The sequence below is a fragment of the Phocoena sinus genome, chromosome 6 (assembly GCF_008692025.1).
Source record: "Phocoena sinus isolate mPhoSin1 chromosome 6, mPhoSin1.pri, whole genome shotgun sequence".
Lineage (NCBI taxonomy): Eukaryota > Metazoa > Chordata > Mammalia > Artiodactyla > Phocoenidae > Phocoena > Phocoena sinus.
The window spans coordinates 108,332,300-108,357,597 of NC_045768.1; the positions used below are offsets into that span (position 1 = coordinate 108,332,300).

At 45.3% G+C, this 25,298-nt stretch overlaps 1 protein-coding gene across 2 annotated transcripts in view; it reads left to right on the forward strand.

Moving 5' to 3' along the window:
* The first annotated feature begins 205 nt into the window (after positions 1–205).
* The window catches only part of GATA4 (GATA binding protein 4), a 49,176-nt gene continuing 24,083 nt past the window's right edge, over positions 206–25,298 (forward strand). For both annotated transcript variants that reach the window (XM_032635312.1, XM_032635311.1), the window contains exon 1: positions 206–821. In XM_032635312.1, the coding sequence (XP_032491203.1) occupies positions 206–821 (616 nt within the window). The remainder of the gene's footprint in view (positions 822–25,298) is intronic.

The following is a 25,298-nucleotide window of genomic DNA, read 5'->3' on the forward strand; positions in this document are numbered from 1 at the left end:
GAGTCTTTGGCTCAATGCTGGATTTAATACGTATATATTTTTGAAGGATTCGTGTGTGTTTTTTTTTAACCTTTGATTTTTGATCTTCATTTTTGTGACAGCCCCTCACTTGTACATTATTCGTCTTTTTATTTTTGTATTTTTATTTTCTCTCCCCGCACTGATCCTTGTCCTGAGGACTCGGACGCTGCGAGCGCGCGGGGCGATGTACCAGAGCCTGGCCATGGCCGCCAACCACGGCCCCCCTCCTGGCCCCTACGAGGCGGGCGGCCCGGGCGCCTTCATGCACGGCGCAGGCGCCGCGTCCTCGCCGGTCTACGTGCCCACGCCGCGGGTGCCCTCCTCCGTGCTCGGCCTGTCCTACCTCCAGGGTGGAGGCGGGGGCACCGTGTCCGGGGCCGCCTCGGGCGGCAGCTCAGGGGCCGCGCCGTCGGGCGCAGGGCCCGGGACCCAGCAGGGCAGCCCGGGCTGGAGCCAGGCGGGAGCCGAGGGAGCCGCCTACACCCCGCCGCCAGTGTCGCCGCGCTTCTCCTTCCCGGGCACCACCGGGTCCCTGGCCGCCGCCGCCGCCGCCGCTGCGGCCCGGGAAGCCGCGGCCTACAGCAGTGGCGGCGGGGCGGCGGGCGCCGGCCTGGCGGGCCGCGAGCAGTATGGGCGAGCCGGCTTCGCGGGCTCCTACTCCAGCCCCTACCCCGCCTACATGGCCGACGTGGGCGCGTCCTGGGCCGCGGCCGCCGCGGCCTCCGCCGGTCCCTTCGACAGCCCGGTTCTGCACAGCCTGCCCGGCCGGGCCAACCCTGCAACCCGACACCCCAATCTCGGTGAGTGCTGAGCGCGCGTCCCCGGGCGGTCCGGGGCCGGAACAGAGGTAGTTCTGAGCCTTGTTTGGGACATTTAATTTTTCACAGGTATGCGGGGGCGGGGGCAGGGGATAGAGGGGATACGTGAGTTTTTCCAAGGAAAGCAAACTGGGAGACAGAACCTGGCGGCCAGGGCGGGCGGTAGTGGCGGTGAAGGTCACATACCCACGGAACCCAGATTCCGTTTAGTGAGGGCGGGCCTGCCCTCTAGATCCTTTTCTGAAAGGGAGAGACGACTGCAGGGTGGCCCCGGGCATCGGGTGTGTCTGGGTCTACGTGCGCCCGGGCAGCACCCGTCTGTAGGTGACTGCGGAGGCCGCCGGGCGAGCCGGCTGCACAGCGCTGGGAGCACCGGGTTTCTGCTCCCACCTTCTCTCGGCCGTTGCTCAGCGTCCTCCGCAGGGAACTGATTACATGGCTTGGGCCCAACATCTTCTGGGCCATTTGGCGGGCCAGTTGGAGGATCCCTCGGGGTGGCAGAAGATTTTCCTGTCGGGGAGTTCACACCGGGAACAAAGGAGGGACCCTAGCAATGGAGATGGATTGAACTGGGATCAGTGCCAGGTGGGTGCCTCGGGGCCAGAGCGTGTTGTGACCATGTGCTGGTCGGCGGGGCATAGGTGCCCAGGGCTGCGTTGGAAGCGCACTCCAGCTCGGTGTCCGGGAACGCGGGAAGCCCAGAGGTGCATCTTTATATTGCCGGAGGTCCAAGTGTTCAGCCTCGTCCGGTCCCGAGGGCTGGGGTTAGAAATTACAATCGTAATGGGCACAATTTTAATAGCTTCTTTGAATGTCAGACTTGGGAAGGACATCAAACGTGTGCCCCTTGCTCCCATTTACAGATGAACAAAATGAAGTCCGAGGAAGGGCTTCGGCGCTTCAGGCTGAGAGAGAAAGGAAGTGGAACGCTAGTTCAAAATGCAAATGACCTCTGGTCCTGTGGAATTTCAGGAAGGGACGGGATCGGGCTTGGATGGAGACTACTCTTGTAGGGGAGGGGAAGCCCAGACTTGAGCAACAAAGTTAACATTTATTGACTACCTACTAAGTGCTAAATCCTTTCGCATTTGTTCTCACTTTGAAGAGTAAAGTCTGTTCCTCCCAGGTTTCCAGTCTTGGGCTGGCTCCGAGAAGGGTCCAGGCTTTGAAGAGCTTTTAATTTATCCTCAGACCCTGGGTGGCCTGGGGAAGAGCCCCAGGGGTGTCCGCCCAAATACACATCTCAGGTAAACTGATTAACCATGGATGTGGCGCCGGGTCTTGGAGCTGTGGCTCCCAGTTTCCCCCTCCCCGTCACGGGGGAGCCAGACGGCACCCCCAGAGAGGAAGGCCCGCCCCTCCCCAGGCTCCGGAGACCCTCGGGAGGACCTTGAGAGATAGCTCGGCAGCATCTCCATACAATGGCAGCTCGAGGTGGGCATGCTGGGCGTGGGCCCCTCAGGCCCCACGTTCTTAGAACCCTCCTGAGTTCTCTCTAGAGCTCCCTCTAGAACTCCTATTTTAAAATAGGGAGGAATGGTCCACACAGTTTCACTTCTTCGAACTTGGGGGTGGGGTGGGGAGGTTGCTTCCTAACCCTTGTGATCCTGGACTGAGAATTTGGTGCTTGGTTAGGGCAAAAAGAGAAGTCTGACATCCAAAGATGGGGGGGGGGGATTCTTTGTGGTCATGAGAGTCACAGCCACAACAATGTAAAAAACAATAATACGGTGGGGGAGTGCACACAGTATTTAGATTCTCAAATGTAACCCATACCAGGCCGGAGGGTGTTGGAGTAAGTAGTGTTTCCCACGCTCCAGTGTCAACAGATGGCAAGCCGACCTTTAAGGAGGGCCCCCTTGCTGACAAGTGTGGCCTGTCTTCCTGGCACGCTGTGCTGTGTCCCACTACTTCAGGAAGTCCCACCTGAAGACAGCCCTGGGGTCTGGCCAAGCAGTTGGATTTTCTCTTCTGTACGCAGCCAAGTGTTTTAAGTGGGCAGGTGGTGAATGGTTCCACGTTACCTATGTGAGGGGACAGGAGGCACGTTGAATTTGTTGGCATTCAGATCTCCAGCATGTTCTGCGTGTGGCACTTGCATAAAAGCCAGTTAAAAGCAGCATATGTACATGTGCTTTTTATATGTTCCTCCTATCACATGGACCCTCCTGTTAATGCCTGGTAGCTTTATCGAGGACCATCACTGACATGTTAACTGATGCTGAGTGATCGAAGGATGATGACAAGTGATTACTGAGTCCGTGTGTTTATTGAGAGCTTGCTGTGGGGAGTTGCCACTGGGTCCTAAGATGGCAGTACGGGGTGAGGTATGACAAAGGCAAACCTAGATTCAATTTCGGGTGCCCCTGTGATCTCGGGCAAGGTACTTACCTCTCTCAGTCTCCTCTCTTTTCCTGTATAACGGGATGGTTGTAACTACTTTTAGTGTTGTTTTAAATTAGAAAAATAAGGTAACATTTGTGAAGTTCTTGGCTTGGGCACATAAATGATGGCTATTTGGGTAAATAATCACTATCATGGCAGAGTGACCAATTTTTCTGATTTTCTCAAGACTGAGGGCTTTTTAGGATTGGAGATTTTGAGTGCTAAACCTAGGACAGGCCCCCAACAAACGGGGATAATTGGTCGCCCTAAACAGGCATGAAGACAGGTGAGTGACCCAGCAATGGACTATGGCCATGAGCTGAGAGCAGAGGAGAGAAGACAGAGGGGTACCTCCCTCTGTCTAGGAATCTGGAAGTCTTCACCTAAGTGGTACCGTCTGCACTTGGTGCTGAAGGGTAAATAGAGTTTGTCAGGAAAAGTACCTGCAATTTGGAAAGAAAAAGAAAGAAAGAAAGAAAGAAAATGCATGCCCTCATTTACTGTCACACTGTCTGGTACCATGAAATAATAGAACCCAGCTTGGCTTTGTTTAAATGATGTATTTATCACCATAGGTGAAACCACACAGCTTACCTCATTCTTCACACAGAAACTGTTTTTAATTTCAAAGAGGAGAAAAAAGAGACCACCTTCATTTCTCTATGAAGTATTAAACGTTAGTATTAACAATAGTTCATATCTTGCCAGAGTTCTTTTGTTGGTTATTGGAATAAGGCAAAAAGCAAAGTAATAAAAGCAAACAGGGGCCTCTGTAGAGCTCTGGACTTAGGGTGGAAGGAATGACTCTGCCTTGACTGCCATGTATATAAACTTTAATTCATTCCAAGTTCAATATGAGCCCTGACACAACCATTGAATTCATGAATTAGGCTGCACTGATGGAATTATGTGACCTTACTGAGACCAGGTACAGAGTCTCACCCATGTGTAAGTGCCTGGCACATGCTGGGCACTGAGCAAATATTTCAGTGGAGATCCAGGAGGGAGTTGCTGCAGTCCTCTGCCCAGGTCAAATCACACACCACGGCTGCTGAAGAGACCCACCGGAGGGCTCTGGGGAGGAGTGAGCCAGATGGGAGAGGGTTCCTGAAGCCTTGGGAAACCACTGGAGCAGTTTCCGTTGGAGAAGTCCCAGGGTGGGTAAGAGAGGGAGAGAGTGTCTGTGTATAAATATCTAAAAGGCAGAAGTCTATGTCCTTTTAACTTTGTGGTGCTCTAGGTGAGCAGATATTACATTTGAGGAGAACACTTTTGCACACAGGATTGTAGCTGTTGAAATGGAATGGCTATGTCTTATTCATGCACCCCTGGGCACCGAAAGTGCTTACGGAGACACCATGTGGCCATCTGCCAGTGGAGCTGTTCTGGGGACTCTTGCATTTCAAGGGCTTGGGTCTGCGTTGGTGTGCCTGTGAGTTAGCTGTGGCGGGATGATATAGCTGTCTCCTTTTAGAGATCCTGATCACGGTTGTTAACGTAGGCATATCCATTTGTCAGAATTCATGGATGTATACTATTAAAATAGGAGTGTTTTATTGTGTGTACATTACACCACAGTAACGTTGATTTTTGTACCAATTAATGCTTGTAAATGCTTAAGGCTGAAAAGGAAACTGGAAATTATATGAGACTATGCCTTAAAGAAAATAACATTGTGGTAGATGTTACTGGAAAAGCTATGAAAATATAGTTTATGATGGAATAACAATTCTTTTGTGTAATAGAAGAACAAGCAGTTATGATTTCAAAGGAGTGCAACAGTTTTGAATCACTTTAAGGGTTGATTAAAAAAAAATAACAACACAAAGAAATGCGTGTATATCACTCAGTGTTAGCCAAATGGTTTCTTTGAAAGCTTTGTCTCATTCACGGTGTTCTAAGAGTTTGTTCATGGTATAGGTTGGTGGAAGACTCTGAAGTGTTTTCTGGATCTTTTGGGAACTGCTTATCAATTAAGCCACTTGCTTTCAGAGCCAGTGCATTTATGTAGGGAACTTTGTGAGATGAACTCGTCGTAGGTAGCTTGTTTGGCTAGAGAATCATTCGTCAGTCTTTGAGAAACCAAAGTTGTTTAACTTTCCGTTACCACCCTGAGCAGGTCAGTCAGAGCTGGGGCTGGTCTGTGGTGTTGCCCTGAGAACCATTTAAATGGGGAAGGTGTGTGTGTGGCTGGGGAGGGGGGTGTAGCCAGGGATATGTCACTGCTTCTAGTGAGATCTGTCACCTGCCCAGGGGTGTCCCATTGAAAGGTCAAGCCACATTTGTTAGGTACTTTCTAAGCGCTCAGGTGAAATGATGCACAGGAGACAGCTTTAGATAACACTTTCTTCAGTATCCCTCCCTATTTTTTTTTTTTTTTTTTACTTAAACGAGCTAAGAAAACAAACATACTCCGAGGTGTGGGGAAACAGGAACTCTGATACCTGTGGATGGGAGTGTAAATTGGTACAGCCTTTATGGAGAGCCCTTTGTGTTATCTGACAAATTACAGAGCTGATACCCTTGACCTAGAAATTTAACTTCTAGGAATTTATTCTACAAATATAGAATATATTCTATGGGTACATGTTAGTTGCAGCACTGTTGTGTCGTTGGAACTAATTATTCCAACCAAAATTGTAAATAATCTATATCCGCCTTATTAGGGGAGTGTTTGTGTTCACATGGTACGTACAAACAATATGATATCTTGCCAGCATAAAAAAATTAGGAAGTTCATTATGTAATGGTATGGTATCCTCTTCAAGACATTTATAAGTGCAGGATGTGTGTGTAGCACTGTATTTGTGTAAAAAAAGAGAAGAAAAGATGATATGCATTTGGAAATATTTAATTTCTCTCTGGAAATATTCACAAGGAACCTGTAGCATTGGTTGCCCGTCGGGAATAACTGGAGAGGTGAGGGGAAAGGGTGAGAAAAGGACTTTCACCATCTGTGCCTTGGAACTTTTTGAATTTTTAACCACCTTAACCAGTTTTCATTGTCCTTTCTGTGCTTCTTTATTAATCCATTAAATAAGAAGAAAATACATTTAAAATACAGGGAGGTTAAAGTTAAGATTTACTTTGTTTTGTTTTTACCTTAACAGTTTTTAAGTGTACAGTTCAGTAGTGTTAAGTTGTTGTTTACATTCTTGTGAAACAGATTTTCAGGATTTTTTTGTCTTGCAAAACTGAAAGTCTATACCCATTAAACAACACTCCGAACTTCACCCTCCCCCAGCCCTTAGTAACCGCCGTTCTGTCTCTATGAATCTGACTACTTTATTATTTTTTTAAAATAAATTTATTTATTCATTTATTTTTGGCTGCATTGGGTCTTCGTTGCTGCGCGCAGGCTTTTCTCTAGTTGTGGTGAGCGGGGGCTACTCTTCGTTGCGGTGAGCGGGCTTCTCATTGCGGTAGCTTCTCTTGTAGCGGAGCACGGGCTCTAGGCGCGCGGGCTTCAGTAGTTGTGGTGCGTGGACTCAGTAGTTGTGGCTCACGGGCTCTAGAGTGCAGGCTCAGTAGTTGTGGCGCACGGGCTTAGTTGCTCTGCGGCATGTAGGATCTTCCCAGACCAGGGCTTGAGCCTGTGTCCCCTGCACGGGCAGGTGGATTCTTAACCGCTGCACCACCAGGGAAGCCCAATCTGACTACTTCAGATCTGTCTCTATGAACGTGACTACTTTAGATCCCTCATGTAAGTGGAAATCATACCGCACTCATCTCTTTGTGACTGCCTAATTTCACTTAGCATAATGTCCTCCAGGTTCATCCATGTTGTAGCCTGTGATATGACTTCTTCCTTTTAATGCTGAATAATGTTCCATTGTATGTGTGTACTACATTTTGTTTATTCATCCGTCATGGACACTTGAGTTGTTTCCTCCTCTTGACTTGTGAGTAGTGCTGCTGTGGACGTGGGTGTACAAATGGAACCTTTTTAATTTTGAGCCATGTGACTATATTACCAATTAAAAAAACATTAAACCAATTAAATTTTTAAAAAGACATAGTACTCATGAATTAACTTCCTGAAAGTCTCCCGGCTTTTTTTTAAAAATAGAGTTCTATATTTAGAGTTTATGGATGTACAGGAAGAGTACTTTAAAACATAAATTGTTATTTACTGAATTCGGCTTTTGATTTTTGCTTATCCAACAGGAGATTCCTTTACCTAGGGGTCAGAAAACCCTTATCCTACTCTCAGTAATGCCTTCTGGGAGCAGATCTCCGTCCACAGTTGTCAGATGTCGCCCCCCTCCCCGAACCCAACCCCACTGACGTGACTTCCTAAGATCCCCTCGTGGGCACATACACTGGTGACCTTTCCTGGTGTGGGCACTTCTCCCTCAGGTTATTTTGGGGCCAGAATGGAAAACCACTAACCTAGGACAGTGATGGGATTGTGTTAGAAAACCACATTACCTTCTCCCGAGGCAAGGTAAGTCTTTTAGCCAATTCTTTTCAACCTGTCCTTTTAAGACCTTTGAGTTGTACTGAATTTAGAGCTGCAAACGTTGCTGCTTCTGTTTGCATAAGAAAGAGGAAGGACCACAGGTTTTCCCATTGCCTTGCTCTAGAAGTAGGCAATTCTTGCAGGTCCAGGGATGCTGCTGTTTTAAGATCTTGAAGGGGCCTTTCTGACATCAGAAAGTATTTATCTGCTGGTGACTTCCTTGACCTCCAATCCTGCGTAAGGTGCAGTTGATAAGGCTCTCTCATGGCTTGGGAATGAGTATCACTCTGTTATATTGACCTTCTATGGCCCATGACATGGTCTCATGTAACACACTCCAGGGAGGATTATTTAAACGTTTTATTGGCTACTATAGAGCTACTCTTTTGTCTCCTTCTCAAGAAGGTAAGGGAAAATAATATGAGTGGGGTTATACTAGGAATAACCTCTGACCTGTTTTAATTTATACAAAATAAGTTTACAGGTTTGCGTACATACATGTTTGGAAACCAGCTAACAACTTTCAGCTTTTTAGGGACAGGAACCTATATCTTTTACCATATATGCATATATATATATATATACACATATATACATATATCTATGTGTATATATATATATATATATATATGTATTGTGTACTATGCATATATGCAAGTAAGTTGGATCCTTTCTCGAGGGTCAATGAGGAAGTTGTCAGTCAGGTAACAGGAACTTTTAAGTCCTTCTTGAGAATTAGATATTGTGATCTCCATTTTGCAGAAGAGGAAGCTGATGGTCAGAATGATTAATCTGCCCCAATTCCTGCTGGTAGTAAACAGCCCTGGCTTAGAACCCAGGTAAGTCCCACTTCTAGGACCATGCTTTTTCCCTGTTTGCCACACTTTGCATTTGCCAAGCTTAAGGGCGCTCCACTCTTCAGATCCAGAAGGTACGTGGTGTTTGAAGGACTCAAGTAAAGTTCAGGAGTTTGTGTTACTCTGCTCACTACCTGCTCCCTCTCCCCAGTGTAGTTTCTCTTCTCTGTTTTCCTGTTTCCCACCAATGTCTCTCCATCTCATTCTGATACTGCAGAACTTGCAATGCCAGGAATCCCTGCCTCACACAAGCTTCCTTTCAGCATCCTGATTTGGGTGTGCGGAGAATTAGAGATTGCCCAGAATTCAGACCCTCCAAACTAGAAGATTCTTCTTACTCTGGGGGGGACTGTTGGCTGCATAAGAAGAGCTAAGCCGTCTGGCTCTCTCAAAAATCCCTTTTCTTAAGGAAACTAGAACCGTCTTCTCCGTATTCCCTTTTCTCCAGAGGTCGGAGCTGAGAAAGGAGGAGAGGAATCACAGTGGTTATATTTTTTAATGAAGATGAGAATAGGGGCATGGATCAAGACAGTGGATAAAACCCCAAGGCTGGTAAGAGCCCATGGAATTGGTCTGAGCTGATCACAGAAGCCATGAGTGGAAGCTTTCTCGTTTCTGGCAGGGGGCCTAGGGTTTTATCTATTGCTACTCTGTAATCAGAACTGAGCCAGGATATTTAAGCCTCTTATCTGAATGAAGGGAATTTGGTTTTCTGGCCTTCAGTACTTTGCAGGAGCCCCCAAATTGCCTTCATGTCTTTAAATATCTTTTTTTTTTTGCCAAAGGAGGAATATAATCCAGACAGGTAAGCCATGCCATGTGGTTCACCCTCTGCAAATGGAATGAATGTGAGGATGTCTTTCACTCTGTGTTGAATCATCATAGATGAACTTTCTTTTGGAGGATGAGACATCAAGGAGTTACCACCAGAATATGGTGGGAAATTTTGAGGATCATTAAGCCGCAGGCTTTGCGATTCGTCAGTCACAGATCCAGTTTTGCTGCTTAAAACTGAATTAAATCCTTAAAGTAATTTTTTAATCTTCCTTTTTTCCTTCCTAGTTTAAGTCTCCATTTCTACTTCTAGAAATCCAGTCAAACTTTATCAGCTCCATTCAGTACTGATCGATAGCAACTGGTGAGCAGGTTAATTATAATCGCAGAATAAACGCTGGAGTCTCAAAGTTCACCACTTTTGCAATGTTTCCAAACCCCTCCGGGACCATGCCAAGAGACTCTCATTGACACATTCAGAGCAGGTGTGGGAGTTTGAACCCAGGCAGACAATCGGATCTGATTCAAGACAACTCAATTTGGCTTCTTATCTGCAGCTTTTCCTATCTTATGATGTCTGTCATTTCAGATAAAAACAAGTTCAGTCAACTGAGCTGGGAAATGGCAAGTTACATTTTCTTCTGATAAAAGTTTTCTAGTTGCTGTTTTATCAGATTGGGTTGAAATTGTATGTGTTTCTGTCAAGGTCTGCAATGACCTTTTCAGATATTTTATCAGGTATTAGGTGGGGAAACCTTTTTTTTTTTTTCTCTTTCTTTCTTTGACCTAGCAGAGAATGACCTGACTTCCAGGATCATAAATCAAACTAGGCAAAGAGAGGCAATAATACAGGTTACCCATCAAAATTGAGTAGGCGGGGGAAAACAAACAACAAATAAAACCTTTCGCTAGCATATAGAGAGAACTTAACTTGACCCGTGGTTCTCACAGTGTACACTTAATAGGAAAATACTGCTTATTTGAAAAAAGAGAACGTATTCCACGTCAAAGATGGCTTCAGAAAAACAAACAGTTTTTTTTTTTCAAATAGTATCAGCAAAACTTAAGTATTTTTCTTTTATTAAACTCAGGTATATTTACTATGGAGAAATGAAAAACTCATATAAACCAATGCACAGAATTTGTAATCTTACCATCCAAAGATAACCACTGTTAGACATTAATCCTTGGCTTCTTAGTTACCATACATATACAGGCATGTGTATATCTATATATTTAAACAGTCATAAAAGTTACTGTTTAGTTATTTCAGCACTGAAGAAAGTTTTCATAAGATTGGTGACCCAGACTGGCTCCTAAAGACTGGTCTCTTAAATAGAGCAAAACTGGGAAATTGACTGAAAGAGCTGCCAATAATAAATAGCCAATCAAATGGGAGCGTTGTGTATAAAAGCATAGCTTTTCAATCTTATAGTATGTTATGTTTAGCCGTTTTAAGGCTAGAGCATATTTATAAGTTTTAAGTGGTTGCCCCCTTGAAGTGAGGTGACCAGCTGCAGGAGGTGTTGATTTGTGAGGCTCTGGTTTGTTGAGAAATGTGAGCAAGTAGCTTTCAACCCACTTTTTAGAAGGGGAGGTCAGTGAGGTGAAAGTGTATCAGTCCAGCCCAAGATCCTGTCCCCTGCTCTAATCTTCCTGCTGTGTGACTTTGGACAACTTATGAAGCCCCTCTGAGCTTGAGTATCTGCACTCAAGGTTAAGAAATCAGGCCAGGCACAGAAATAGTGAGAAGGGGTATTTAAAATCCAGGGTCTGGGAATTCCCTGGCGGTCCAGTGTTTAGGACCCCACGCTTTCACTGCCGTGGGCCCAGGTTCAATCCCTGGTCGGGGAACTAAGATTCCTTAAGGCCCACAGTGGAAGGAAGGAAGGAAGGAAAGAAAGAAAGAGAGAAAGAGAGAGAGAGAGAGAGAGAGAGAGGGAGGGAGGGAGGGAGGAAGGAAGGAAGGAAGGAAGGAAGGAGAAAGAAAATCAAATCAATCCAGGGTCTGATGGCAGTGCCCATGACAATAGTTCATGCTGGCTGTTACAGCAAAGCTACCATAGTAACATGGCACCTTCCTGAGCTTACCTGGCATCCACCTGACTTCATGCAGTCTGTGTAGAGCAGGTTTCCATGGCTACCTGCCTCATTTTAAGCAGTAGTATCTGTGAAATTTCAAGTTGGATGGGCTAATTTTATTTTTTCTTATAAAATACTTAACTACTAAAATGTAAAAACAACGGTGGGAAACCATGGGTTAAGTGACCTCAGAATTGGTCTCAGTTTGTGGTTCCTTTGGTTTTGTTTTTCTGTTATTCACTAAACCCATTCAGTGCCTAAGGTCCCCGCAGGCCGCGGAGATCTGCAGAGGGTAGAGCTCTGTTACAAACACCAGTACCAGACACACCATTTGCCTCATCGGCCAAGAAGCCAAAAAATATTTTTTACCTGCTTCCTGTGAGCTGGGCACTTGTTAGGCTTTGGAGATCGAAAACGAACCAGGTGGTCTCTGCATCCCAGGAGCCTACAGTCTGGCAGGGGAGGTAAAAAAAAAAGTGAGAGTCTGAGTATATGGAGGGCTATAGAGGGGCAAATCTGGGTTCCACGCGAGTCCAGGATGCCAAACCGACAGAGACCAGGCTTCCTGGAGGAGTGGACTCCTATAGGGAGTCTGAAACGATGAAAGCTGAGGACATCTCTTGAGTTGGCGCTTCTGCAGTGTCGGGGGGTGGGGTGAGGGGGCCATGCAGCAGGCAGAGGCATCTGGAGAGTTCGGACTTGGCCTGGGGAAGAGAAGACTTAGACAGTGGAGGGGCAGGATTCAAGTAGCATTTTGGATATGTCGTTTTGGTTATAGTGTAGAAAGGCTAAAAATAGTGGCTCTTGTTTGTTTTGCTTTTGCCTCGCTCCTGCAAGGTAATGACCGCCTTCCCTCTGCATTTCTGCACCCGTTCCCACTTAGAGAAAGATGTCTGATGGAAAGGAAGAGGCTCGCTGTGAAGATGCTGTGGAGGGGCTGTGTGTCTGTGGGTGCGTTAGCAGTAGGGCACAGTGAGGCTGGGCGGCTTGTGTCCAGGCTGAGGTAGAAGAAGGGGCAGAAATCCAGGCTGATTCTAGTTCCCAAACCAGATCCCTGCCCTGGAAAGGATGGGGCCGTGGCTGATCTGACCTCAGAGGTGGGGTCCCACCCTCTTCTTCTCAGTGATTCTGCCCGTAAAGGTGAGATGTAAAGGGCCAGGAGTGGCCTGAATAGAAATACAGATAATTACAGGGGAAAATACTGTTTATGCAGGTGTGCAAAGCCAGATGCCACAGCACCTCCCTCCCAGGAGGGTTAGAGGTGAAGATGAAGACTTTAAGTTCAATTCCTGCCTTTTAAACAAGTTTTTAAGAATATGTTAAATTTCAATCATATGCAAAAGTAGAGAGTGTCTACTCATCCCCCAGCTTCAACAAATGTCAACTCTCAGCCAGCTGTATTTCATCTGTATCCGCTCCCCCCCACCCCGCCGCCCCGCATTCCCCTACACTAGGTTATTTTGAAGGAAGTTCCAGACAACTTATCATTTTATCTCTAAATACTTCTGTCTGTATCTCTAAAAGATATAAGGATACTTAAAAAAAAAATACAGCCCCAGGACCAGTATCACTCTGATACAGTTAACCACCACTCCTTAATATCATTAAATATCGAATCAGTATTCAAATTTCCCATTTGTCTAATTTTCTTTAACAGTTTGTTCAAATTGGGATCTAAATAAGGTCCATACGTTGCCTCTGTTGATGTCTCTTAAGTTTCTTTTAACCTATAGTTCCCCTTTTACTCTCTCTTCTTTTTCCTGCAATGTTTGCTAAAGAAACTAGGCTTTTCCTGTAGGTTTCCCACAGCCTGGATTTTGTTGATTGCATTCCCCTCATTTAACATGTTCCTCTGTCCCCTGTTTTTCGTGTAAATCTGTGATTGGAAAAATAGGCTAGGTAATGTTCAGCAGCCATGGACGGTCATTGCCTAGACCTGTTATTTCATCAGGGGTTGCAAACGGTCGCATTCTAACGCTCTCACTCCTTCTTCATTTATTAGCTGATACACGTCTATAACAGTAAAAAAAATTTTTTTTTTAGTTTATCAAATATTTGGTTACCCTGAGTTACAGTTTGTATAGGAAAGGCAGGATAAATGCTTGCTTCTTTCACTTTACTTTTCAGTGTTCAAAATAATGAATTAGTTCCCTAGCATCCTTCCGAGATTACCAGTGAAATAAAAACTTTTTAGTATCATTAAGAACTCATGGATTTAAACAGATATGATGTGTTTTATCCCATGTCCTTATTATCCTGATTGATGTTCACATTGTCCCATCTTTTGCCAGTGGAAACTTGTCCAAATTGTCTCCTGAGTTCTTTTGACAAAATCTTGGTTTGATCCTTTCCTGCTTTCCATACGACAAAATGTTCCAAGCTCTTATACATTTTCTCCTCCCAGACCTGGGTTTGGCTATCTCTCCAGGAAACCCAGACTCCTTTTAGTGAGAAATGGTATTTGGACACCACTCTTAGAGTTGGCTCTTCTAGTTGTGCTTTTTGCTGTTGGGTTAGTCATTCCGTATAGAGAGTTAGGAAATACTTCCCCCGTCCACCTGAAGATAAGATAAAATACATCATGTGTGGATGCTAATACTTCCAATTCAAATTTAGGACTGAAAGACTTTCACTTCCCTTTATGCATCCTTTTTTTTTAACTGTTGTAAAATATACACAACATAAAATTGACCATTTTAACAATTTTTTCAGTATCACTTCAGTTGGCATTAAGTGCATGTACATTTTTGTGCATCCATCACCACCATCTGTCTCCAGAACTTTTTCGTCTCCCCCCTGCAGTGAAGCTCTGTATCCATTTCCTCCTCTCAGCCTCTGGCAGCCACCATTCTCTTTTCTGTCTCTAGGAATTTGACTATTCCAGTTACCTCATGTAAGTGGAATCATACAGTGTTTGTCCTTTTGTGTCTGGATTATTTCACTTAGCATCTGTCCGCAGGGTTCATCCATGTTGTGGCCTGTGTCAGAATCTCCTTCCTTTTAAAGACTGAATACTATTCCGTTGTACGGATAGAACACATTTTGTTTATCCAGTCATCTGTTCACGGACGCTTGGGTGGCTTCTGCCTTTTGGCTGTTGTGAATCGTGCTGTTTGTACCAATATCTACTCGAGTCCCTGCTTTCATTTCTTCTGGGAATATACCCAGAAGTGGAGTTGCTGGATCGTGTGGTTTGGAGGTACCACCATGCCGTTTTCCATGGTGACTGCACCATTTTACATCTTTAAATCTTCTCATCCACACCAAGAATCTTCATCCTCAAAAACCCCAACATAATTCCTCGTTTGCTTTATGCCGTAACATCCGTAAGAGTCTGAGGAAACCAGTACCAACGCTAAGCTTGACCCTCGGTTACTGAAACTTGTTCTGTCTGTTTTGGTCATTCCTTGCCTTTTGGCTTCGGATTTACCTCCAGTGTTTCCAGCTCTTGGTTTTGGGCTCCTCTGCAACTACACGTGCTGGTTGCTTACGGCAACTCCCCCTACCTCCTGCTTCTTGATGCAGCGCTGCACCCCAGAGGACCACCTTGGGCATCTGGCACGTCATCCGCCACATCTTAGACCTTTTCCCAGTGCTCCAGTGGCCTGGTTGTCCTTTAGGGACCGGCAGGGTTGACACAGTGGGGCCAGTTGTGGAGGACCTTGAAAGTCGGGTAGAGGAGTTTAGGACTTTATGAATAGAGGCAAACATAATTGAAGCAATAAATTGGGAATACATACACACAGAGGTGTGTGTGTGTGTGGGAGAGAGAGAGAGAGAGAGAGAGGGAGGGAGGGAGGGAGGCTGGCATGGAGACAGAAGGCCTCTGGTTCAGTTAGAGGCTGTCAGAGGCTTTCTCTAGCCTGGATAATGAGTGAGTGATGGCAGAGGACATGGAAGGAAAGGCCTGAGACGTCACCAGGCCAGACTGTTGCAGGAAAGGCATGGGTGAAGACAGCGGTATGTGTCAGCTTCCATGCGCCCCTCATCCCCCAGTTTACACGGGCTGGGGGTGGTCATCCCCCAGTCGCTGGCCCAGAGGTGGCATCTGAGTTTGCTTCCCTTCTCTGGGAATCTGAACTGTTCTTCCACCATGCCGCCCTTCCACTTAGCTGATAATCTCCCGGTGGGAGTGGGGGTGAGAAAGAGGGGATACACGGTAGCAAAGGGGATACTGGATCGAGGTAGGAATCCTGGATTTGAGGCCTCACATCCCTGACCTGTTGTGTGGACCAGGCCAATGTCACTTCTTCCCTTGTCTGGGATTCCACTTCCCCATCAGGAACACACACTCCTTACCCCCAGTACCTTGATTTGCTGCACTGAAAAAGTCTGGAGGAACTTGTGAATAGGGAGTTGAGTAAACTGTTAGGTAGAATTTCTCACCCGCACGTTCCCATTTAAGGCCTGGGGAATCAGAGGCATCACTTCCCCCTTTGCCTGGTAGCCTCCGACTGCTGGGACAGCCCGGAAAATACCTGGCCCTTCTAAGCGAGGCCACCAAGGAGAGCTGGCAGGCTCTTATTTGACTACTTTCCTGTGGAGAGAAGGGCAAATTCTACTGTATTCCAGAGAATCCCTGGGTTTTACTGCTTAGCTTGGAGAGTCTTGGCCTTTGATGGCAAGGCCAAGATGGTGGGAGCTTCTGAGCTCAGCTCTGAACTCCAGAGGCCAGGCTGCCTGCTGTCTGTCGTGGGGAAGAAGCGCCTTGGCAAGCCACCTGGTGTCTGATGGTCTCATTTTTCCTTCTACCCTAGTAATTCCACAATGGCTTTTTCATGCACACAACTGTGGTCTCTTCTTCTCACTCACCTGCCTGTGGAAGAACCAGAAGCAAACAAGGAAGAATCAAAGAAATCAGGTTCACACTGCCTCTTGGTAGCCAAGAGGGAGCAGAGGTGGATCTTGTCGTGAATGCAAGAGAGCTGGGGTGGGCTCGTCTCTCCAGGCAGCCTTTGACTCACCTACAGGCAGAATCCCCGAGAATCGTACACAGCCAGCGTTCTCACCGTTTCCATGGTGCTGTCATTTTATTTGGATTATAGTTCTAGATTGAAAGTGTTTCCAGGGCAAGAATTATACGTCACTCAGTTTGGAGTCCATGATACGATTACATGGTAAATACTAAGTAAACGTTCATTATCTGAAAAGATAAAATCAGGAATTCATCACAAAGTATATGGCCCCTCCGGCTCATATATTCATACCTGCAGTCTGGGTCCACCAAGACTGGCTGGGAGGAGGGAACCATCCTTGTAGAAGGAACCTGAGGGGGAGGGGTCCAGGGACAAGCATGGCCCCATCATGATCAGTTTTACAGGGAGAGGGATCTGGTGGGACTGGGGTGTGGGGAGGGGAGGATATTGAAGAGCTGTTAGAATCATGCTCAGGCAGCCCAAACCTAGGAGGTGGCGGGAGAGGGGAGAGCAGAGAAAACTCTAGTGATGTGTCCTCAAAGGTAACAGCAAGGAAACAGGGCACCTAGGGGTGGGACAACGTATTGGACATGGTGGGCCAGAGGCATGGGGGAGGGACAGGCAGGTGGGATGTCCAGGAGGCAGGTAGCCGGGGCTGGAGTCTGGGATCATCACTCTGTTTGAAGCCATGAGACCAGGATAGAGCCCCCAGGGTCGTGGGGACAGTGACGGGGGGCTGGGGGGGCAGTGCTGGCCTCCAGCAGAGGTGGGAGGGGTAACAGGTAAGAGATGCCTGACAAGAGGAGCTAAGAAAGGAAGCTGAAAAAATCGACAGTTACGTGCCCTCCATTTTCACCTCGCAAAACCCACCTGAGCTCATTCTTTGATCCTGTGATGCTCTGCTGAGCCCTGATGGTGCCCCCTTGGGCTTCCTAAGTCCCCCCCGCCCCCGCCACCAAGCCTTCACATCCTATCAGAATTCTGGCCCTGGAGCCCGTCTCCCCCTGCCAGTGTATGGAGACTTGCAGAATTTCCCTCATCAAGTTTGTCCTTTCCAACCCATTGAGTGCCCGAATCCACTCTTTTCCCTCCTCCTCTCTGTGAATAGATTCCTTGAGATCCTTCTTAGAGAGCCTCTTAAGGCACCAGGGAGAGTTTTGTGTATACGGGTAACCGCCTCTCAAACTCATCATAACAAACGGGCTCAGGAACTCAAAGATTCTCTGTAGAAACAAACTCTCCCGTCAGACTCTGTTTAAAGGGCATAAGTGCCTGTTGATTCGGGAGGCTGGTCTCTGCCTGCCTGAAGTGCTTCACAGAAGTGACAAGACACTCTCCTTCAGGGAATGTTGATATTAAGTTTCCTGCCCTGTGTAAACACATCTCCAGGAATAGCATTAATAAAGGGGACCCTTTTCCCAAGACAAAGCAGAAGGGGCGGGGGGCGGGGGCGGTGGAGAAGGACCAGGAGGACGGATCTGCCGGGCCAGGGAGAGCTGGCCGAGCGCACCATCTGACCAGCTGTTCTCGGTGAAGGCAGAGCCCGTTAGCTGGGCTGGTTTTCATCATAGTCACAACTCTTGCTTATATTTCTTGTTGGGACGTCCATCTTTTTACTGTTTGGCAGCTGATGACGGGGCGACGGAAGAGGCTTGTGGTGGAGGGAGCGAGTCTGGAGTCAGACATCCGATTTAAAATTCCAGCTTTATTACCCATTGTAATGTTCCCCGCTTTTCACGTCCGTAAAATTGAATAGAAGCCACTTCGTAGGGTCATGGTGAGTAATAGGAATAATGTTCATAATGCATAGTACCTGACATGCGGTAAGCATCCTTAAGTGTTAGTCACTGGTCACCTGTTAGTAAATGTTCACTGTTATCATTAAACAGATATTATTTCAAACAGGATTTTTTGGCTCCACTAATGAAAGGTTAGGTTGCCAGGTGGAATTAAATGAGGGTTTTGTATTTGTTCAAAGTGGCCTTCTTTCTCAGTATTAGTCTACATTTAGGGACATAGACCCCATATCCAACTTAATGTCTGTAATTTCTTCTACATACGGGGCGGGGCACATGTCCATAAGGCTAATGGGGCTTGTAGACACCTGAAGAGTGACTTTTGTCATAGCTTTGGAATGTTTTTTAAATCCTTCCGAGGAAGGTGGAGTCAGTTGTCTGCCTCCAGCGACAGCTGAACAAAAGGGAAAAAACGAAGAAACCACTTAGAAAGGAAGAAGGGTTGTGTGGTGCGTCTGTGGGGGGGTATGTGTCCTGAGGAGGCCCGGCTGGGGTCTGTCGCTGGGAGTCTGACAGTAAATGAGAACCCCTTCCGCCTTGAGCTGCTTCAGTGAGGTCTTCCCTGGGGTCCAAGCCCAGCACCACTTGGTTAACATCATCGTGGGAATTCAGGGAATTGTGTGTGCTGAGGCCACCGCACATGTGCCTGAACTTCCTTCCCTCGGGATCTTGCCGCCACAGGATTTCCCTTTTGTCTTGGCTTTTCTGAAGTTGCTGCTACCTCTGAGTTTCTTTCTGGAAGACAGAGCCGTAGGAAGACCCTGCCATGAGGAATCTCCCCAGCTGGGCCAGCAAACCGGAGCCATAGTGGTCGAGATCTCACTGATTTATTTGGCTGCTCAGTGCACAGCTCTGCATTCGCTCCTGATTTTTAGCTTTTGTTTGTTTGGTTTTTTTTTGTAAAGATGAATAAATAATTGATTTAAAAAGGAGAGACACAGTGGCCAAAAGGTGGAAGCAACCCAGGTGTCCATAGACAGATGAGTGGATACACAGAACATGGTGTGTATATGTACAATGTGGGGATTCTGACACAGGCTACAGCACGGATGAATCTTGAGAATATTATGCTGAGTGAAATAAGCCAAAACACTGTGCATGATTCCACTTACAGGAGGGACCTAGAGTAGTCAGAGTCATAGAGACAGAATGGTGGTTGCCAGGGGCTGAGGGGAGAGGGGAGTAGTTATTTAATGGGCACAGAGTTTCAGTTTAGCAAGGTGGAAAGAGTTCTGGAGATGGGCTGTACAACAATATGAAAATACTTAACACTACTGAATTGTACACTTAAAACAGTTAAATGGTAATTTTATGTTTTGTGTATTTTACCTCTATTAAAAATAAAAAACAGGAAGAGAGACGGTGTAAAAGCTTAGCAAGTCCCCAACACTGCATACTATTTGCCTCCACGAAGGTATAAGCAGTATTAATCTAAGAGTTGGTAGTACTATCTCTTCTGAACTTGTTCTATAAGATTGCTTTTCTGTAGCAGCTTCACACTTTTCCTGAGATGTCTGCCAAGTTTGTGAAAGTTGTAAAAGGACGGGTTGAACTACTAGGCCTTTGTCATCAAAAACGGTCCAGGAGCGCTGGGATTCAGCTGCTGCGCTTCAGGTGGGAGAAAGAAGGGCTGAGAGCTGGGCGCTGTGAGGCCCCCAGTGTGGAGAAACTCCACATCTTTATATGGAATTTGTAAATGTCTGCTTGGCCTCAGAGTTCTGAGACTAGAGTGAAAAAAAGAGAAAGAAAATAAAACTAACCCAATAAACAAGGTATAAAATATACCCTGATCTCCATGTGTTTATAACTTGGTTTAGGAACAAAATATAGTTTGGAAGAAAAGAATGAAGTCATACCAAGAGATGTAAATGACACTCCAAGACAAGGATACGAACAGGCAATTGAAGATCAATGTGATAAATTGCCGAATAAACCCATGGAAGCATCGGGTTAGTCTAGGAAGGCTCGCGACAGGAAAAGGAAGAGCAGGTGCTAGGATGTGAGAAGGATGCTTGTACAGTGAAGAAGCGGGGGCTTCCCTGGTGGCGCAGTGGTTGAGAGTCCGCCTGCCGATGAAGGGGACGTGGGTTCGTGTCCCGGTCCGGGAAGATCCCACATGCCCGCGGAGCGGCTGGGCCCTTGAGCCATGGCCGCTGAGCCTGCGCGTCCGGAGCCTGTGCTCCGCAACAGGAGAGGCCACAACAGAGAGAGGCCTGTGTACCGTAAAAAACAGTGAAGAATCGGGTAGAGACTTTCTGGGGAAGATAGCAGAGTAAAGTATGCCTTCTCCCCTTCCTCCCTGAATACTGATAAATCAGATGAAAAGAACCCTCAGAATACAGTAAAAATTTCATCTCTAGTGAAACTAGGAAAATTCCCTCAACTACAGAAATACTCTCAAATATAATGGAAATTCAAACCACATCGAGGGGAAGACTTGGAGAGCTGATCCATACCTCTCAGATTTCCAGCCCATGTAAACTTACCTGGTAAGAAAATAGATGAGATGGGAAAGGAAGAGCCAATGTTTTCATTATTTGCAGATGAAATAGTCAACTTTGGTAAACAAATATGTAAGATCACTATGGAGAAAGCTATAAAACTTAAAAGACATATTTTAAAAAGACATGGATAAGTGGGAAAAGATACTATGTTCTCGGATTGGAAAACTTAGCAGTATTCTTTCTTCCAAATTCCCCCACCGCCCAGCCAAACAAAATCTGTAAATTTAATGCAGTCCCAGCAAACATCCCAGCAGGCTTTCTTAAATACAACTTGTCAAGCTGATTATAAAATTTACGTGGAAGAGTTATTGTGCAAGAATAGCCAAGATAGTTTTTATAAAGAAAACGTAAGAAGGGAGAACTTGTGCTATCAGAAATCAAAACAAGTGAAAATAAACAGGTACTGGCAGAAATTAAGGCAATGATGTTCATTACAGCCCTGCTGTATGTAGTGGTGAAAAATTACTTGCTGAAATACAGCCAAGGCATTAGGAAAGGGGAAGCTATGGTACAAAAAGACTGGCATTAAATAATGTATCCTTTCAGATATCAAAGTACAGCTAAACAACTGTGGGAGTTATGGATTAGAACATAAATGTTTTATACCTTTACAGTACAAAACTAATAAATCCTTTTCAAAGAGTGAGATAGATCTGTACTGATATGGGAAAATATCCAACTACATGAGTTTCCACGAAGAAACTAAACTGCAGAAAAGTCTGTGTGGTATGATCCCATTTGCGTTCAGGGCAGATGGCACTGTTCTTGCAGGTGTCCCTTCCCGGGGCAGAATTATATCCCCCCACGCTGATAACATAGGCTTGCCTATGAGACTAGCTTTGATCCATGACATGTGACTAGAAGTCACTTGTGCAGATTCCAGACACAGCTTTAAGAGTCATTATGGGGCTTCCCTGGTGGCGCAATGGTTGAGAGTCCACCTGCTGATGCAGGGGACACGGGTTCGTGCCCCGGTCCGGGAAGATCCCACATGCTGCGGAGTGGCTGGGCCCATGAGCCATGGCCGCTGAGCCTGCACATCTGGAGCCTGTGCTCCGCAATGGGAGAGGCCACAGCAGTGAGAGGCCCGCGTACCGCAAAAACAAAACAAAAACAAGAGTCGTTATGTAGTTCTGACATCACTTTTTGCCCCCACCATGAGGCTCGTATGACCCAGACAGAGGTTGCACCTTCAGCCTGGGTCTTGGAGCAAAGCACACATGTATAACAGAACTGCAGCCAACTTGCAACTGACATGCACTGTGAACAGCAGAAAACAAATCTTTAATATAGTAGGCCACTGAGATTCTGGGATTGTTTGTTACAGCATAACCTAGCAAAAGCTATCTGATACATTGTTAAACAGCACCAAAACCAAACATGTGTTTTCTGAATATATATATTTTTTCTCTTTAATTCATCTATATCTGTTACAAGTTTTAAAGCAGAATGTGACTTGAGCACTGCATTCCAATTCACAAAACTTGGCTCTGAGTTACTTTTCAAGGACTTTACAACATGTCTAGGTAAGCTTATAATTTTGCTACTCTAAACAGTACTTTTCTTTGGAAAACAAGTCCGGTGGATAGTTACTCCCATCAAGTTGGTTCAGTTTAACATACTAATTTCTAGAAGCCTGGCACATGCAGTCAGTAACTACAGGGGATGGAAGGTTTTGAACATGTCTATAACGTGCCTAATATATTGTAGAGATATGTACAAGGATGCCTGTTGCAGCATTTATTACAGCAAAAATTGAAGACTACCTGAATATACATCAGTAATGAAATTGACAAACTAAATATGATATGTGAATATAATGGAAAACCATAAAGCAACTCAAATAAAGTAGCTCCACATGTATCAACATAATTAAAATGCAGAAGCATATTAATAAGAAAAAATAAAACTTAAGGATACAAATCATGTTATTTCTATGAAGTTTAAAACATGCAAAAAAATATATATTGCTTTTTAAAAAGTATGCACATATTACCAGAGTAAAAACATTCACGTGAATGATAAACCTATTCACGATAGAGGTTTTTTCTACTGAGGGAAGGAGGAGACGGATGGATACACAGGAATCAACTATCTGCAGTGCTTTATTTCTTTCAAAAATCAGAAGAAAATATGGTAAAATGTTACGATTTAACAAAGCTAGGTGCTGGCTTCAGGAGCCTTTTAATATTCTTTTCTTCTCAATTACTGAAATATTCCATGTTTTTTAAAAAGTAAATTTGTAAACATAATGTACAGTGTGAGGGCATTCATGTAAATTTAAATTTATACAAAGCCATGCTTATAATGTTCAGAGGTACGTATATTTGTGTGTAAGAGTATAAAAATGAATTGGAAGAATATACACTAAATTCAAAATAGTGGTTGGTTAAGAGATGGTGATAGGGAATAAAAGGGATTGTTATATTATTTTTGGTACTTTTCTGTAATTCTAAATTTCTAAAAATGAAAATTATAATTAATAACAGAAAATGTCTAGAAATAGAAAATTTGTTAGCCACCGTTGCCTCTGAGGAGTGGGATAATGGTAATTGTGGAGACTTTTATTTTTCATGTGACATCTTTCTGTACTGTTTGAATTCTTTTTTTTTTTAACATCTTTATTGGAGTATTTGAATTCTTATAGCAGTTGTGATGTATACAATTTAAACATAAATTAGGAGGAAATAAATAAATATATATATGAGAAGAGTTACAATGTAGTGCCAAGTTAGATGATTCAAAAAGTAGGGAGCTAGAAATCATCTTTTCCAAATATTTCATTTTTGAGTTGCGGAGACCAGAGCAAGAGAGGTAACGTTACTGTTGCTGAACATTTTGGCCTCCAGTTGCTTCTGGAATTGGGTCTCATTACTCCCAGCCTATAAATCTGGTAAATGTAGTTTGTGATATTGAAGCAGAGGCTGGACCCCATTCACATCATAGGCAGAGTCCTGAGAAACACTCCTGCAGCTATACTTCTGCGCCCTCTAGTGGTTGGAGGACTTTCCTCAAGGCCACTGTGTGTAGATATAGATATGTCCAGGGGGATTTGGGAAGAGTCTGGTTCATCCTTTCACCCGATCAGCTGCACTTCTCTGTCTTTTTATGTCAAGCTTCCTAAATAAGATTCTCTTTGAAGAAATGGATCTGCAGCTTAAAAAAAACAAGTGACATCAAAATCACTGGTGCAGAGTCATTTATACATTTGATCTGATACTGATCTGGATAATTTTAGAACTAGGAAGGGCCTCGATATGTGGTCTGACACCCCCATTTTACAAAGAAGATCCTGGTCATAGGCGGGTACAGCGAGTGCTGCCTGGGTCCATCGCTAGGGAGGGACACCGTCGCCCGGCCCTGCTGTAAGCGATCTTCATCCTTATTTTTTGTTTTGTTTTACGTCAAGTGAACTCAAAGCTAAACAGAGCCCTCCTGACTCTCCTTAGAATCACATTTCATGCGAAAAGCTTGCAGGGTAACTAGGTGGATTAGCAGGAGAAGAAGATATAAAGTGCTGGTGATTGAGTTTAACCTTAGTTTGATTAAATAATCCTCAAGAAAGCCCCAGAAGGGGAAATGGTCCCGTGTACACAGTTCTACACCGTAGCGCTGCTCCCCTTCTAAAAGGCGTAAATCTCCCCTGAAATGCCTCCCTAGCATTCAGAGCAATAAAGAGGTCACATTATATCTCCATAAATCTCCCCAGCTGGCTGGCTGGCTGCTGCCATTCCAGGAGGTGAAAGGAAAGTTGTTTCCTTTTGATGGCCACTGGGCTGGAAGGAAAAGCCTTTTCCCTCCAGACCCATTGTCTTGATCCCTGAGGGAGCTGGTCTGCCAATTTGTTCAGTATTTCCTTTCCCTCCTGCCAGCTTGTCAAAAGCTTAAAGAGGGGTTGCAGAGTCAAACGGGCCCAGACTGCCTTGGTATGAGTCTCCGCCTGTGGCCCTGATAAAGGGCCTGGCGATAGCTCCCTCTCAGTCTTCCTAATTAATAAAAGGAACAAGGTCTAAACAAGCGGTGTGCATGGGTGTAACTGAGCGTTAGAAGCCAAGTCAGATCCGCCGGGGTCTGGGGCCTAAGCCTGCCGAGAAGGCAAGGCCGGGGGGCCCTTGGGACAGGAACCAGGGTGCTCTGAGAGATGACAGCGGGTCGGTTAGACTGAGAACCTGCTTGGAAAATGGTGGGAGATAAGATGCTCTTGTGGGAAATCAAAAAAGGGAAACTTCCCTGCTCTAAATGAAACCTATTACTACATGAAAGAGTGACGATGCTAGTCAGGGCATGTTCATTTACTTTATTACTTTATTTAACCTATGAAAGAATTATTTATTGCAATTAGGAAGTAAATTAGCATAGTTCAGTATTCAAAATGTTCACAAGAACATACAGTGAACAGTATCCCTGAGCTACCAGGTTACAGTCTCCCTGGAAGCAAGTCATTATTATCAGTCTCTTGTCTATCCTCCTAGAGGTATTTTTACTGTGCATACAAATAAATCTGTGTATAGATGCCTACCTCTTCTTTTTTAAGAGAGTGTCATGTACCCTGTTCTGTACCTTCTAATATTTCACAGTATATTTTGGAAAGAATTCCATATCAGTGTGTAAAAGATTTTCGTTCTTTATGGCTACACAGTGCACCCTAACTGAGTTGACAGTCGCTCCATATTGATGAACATA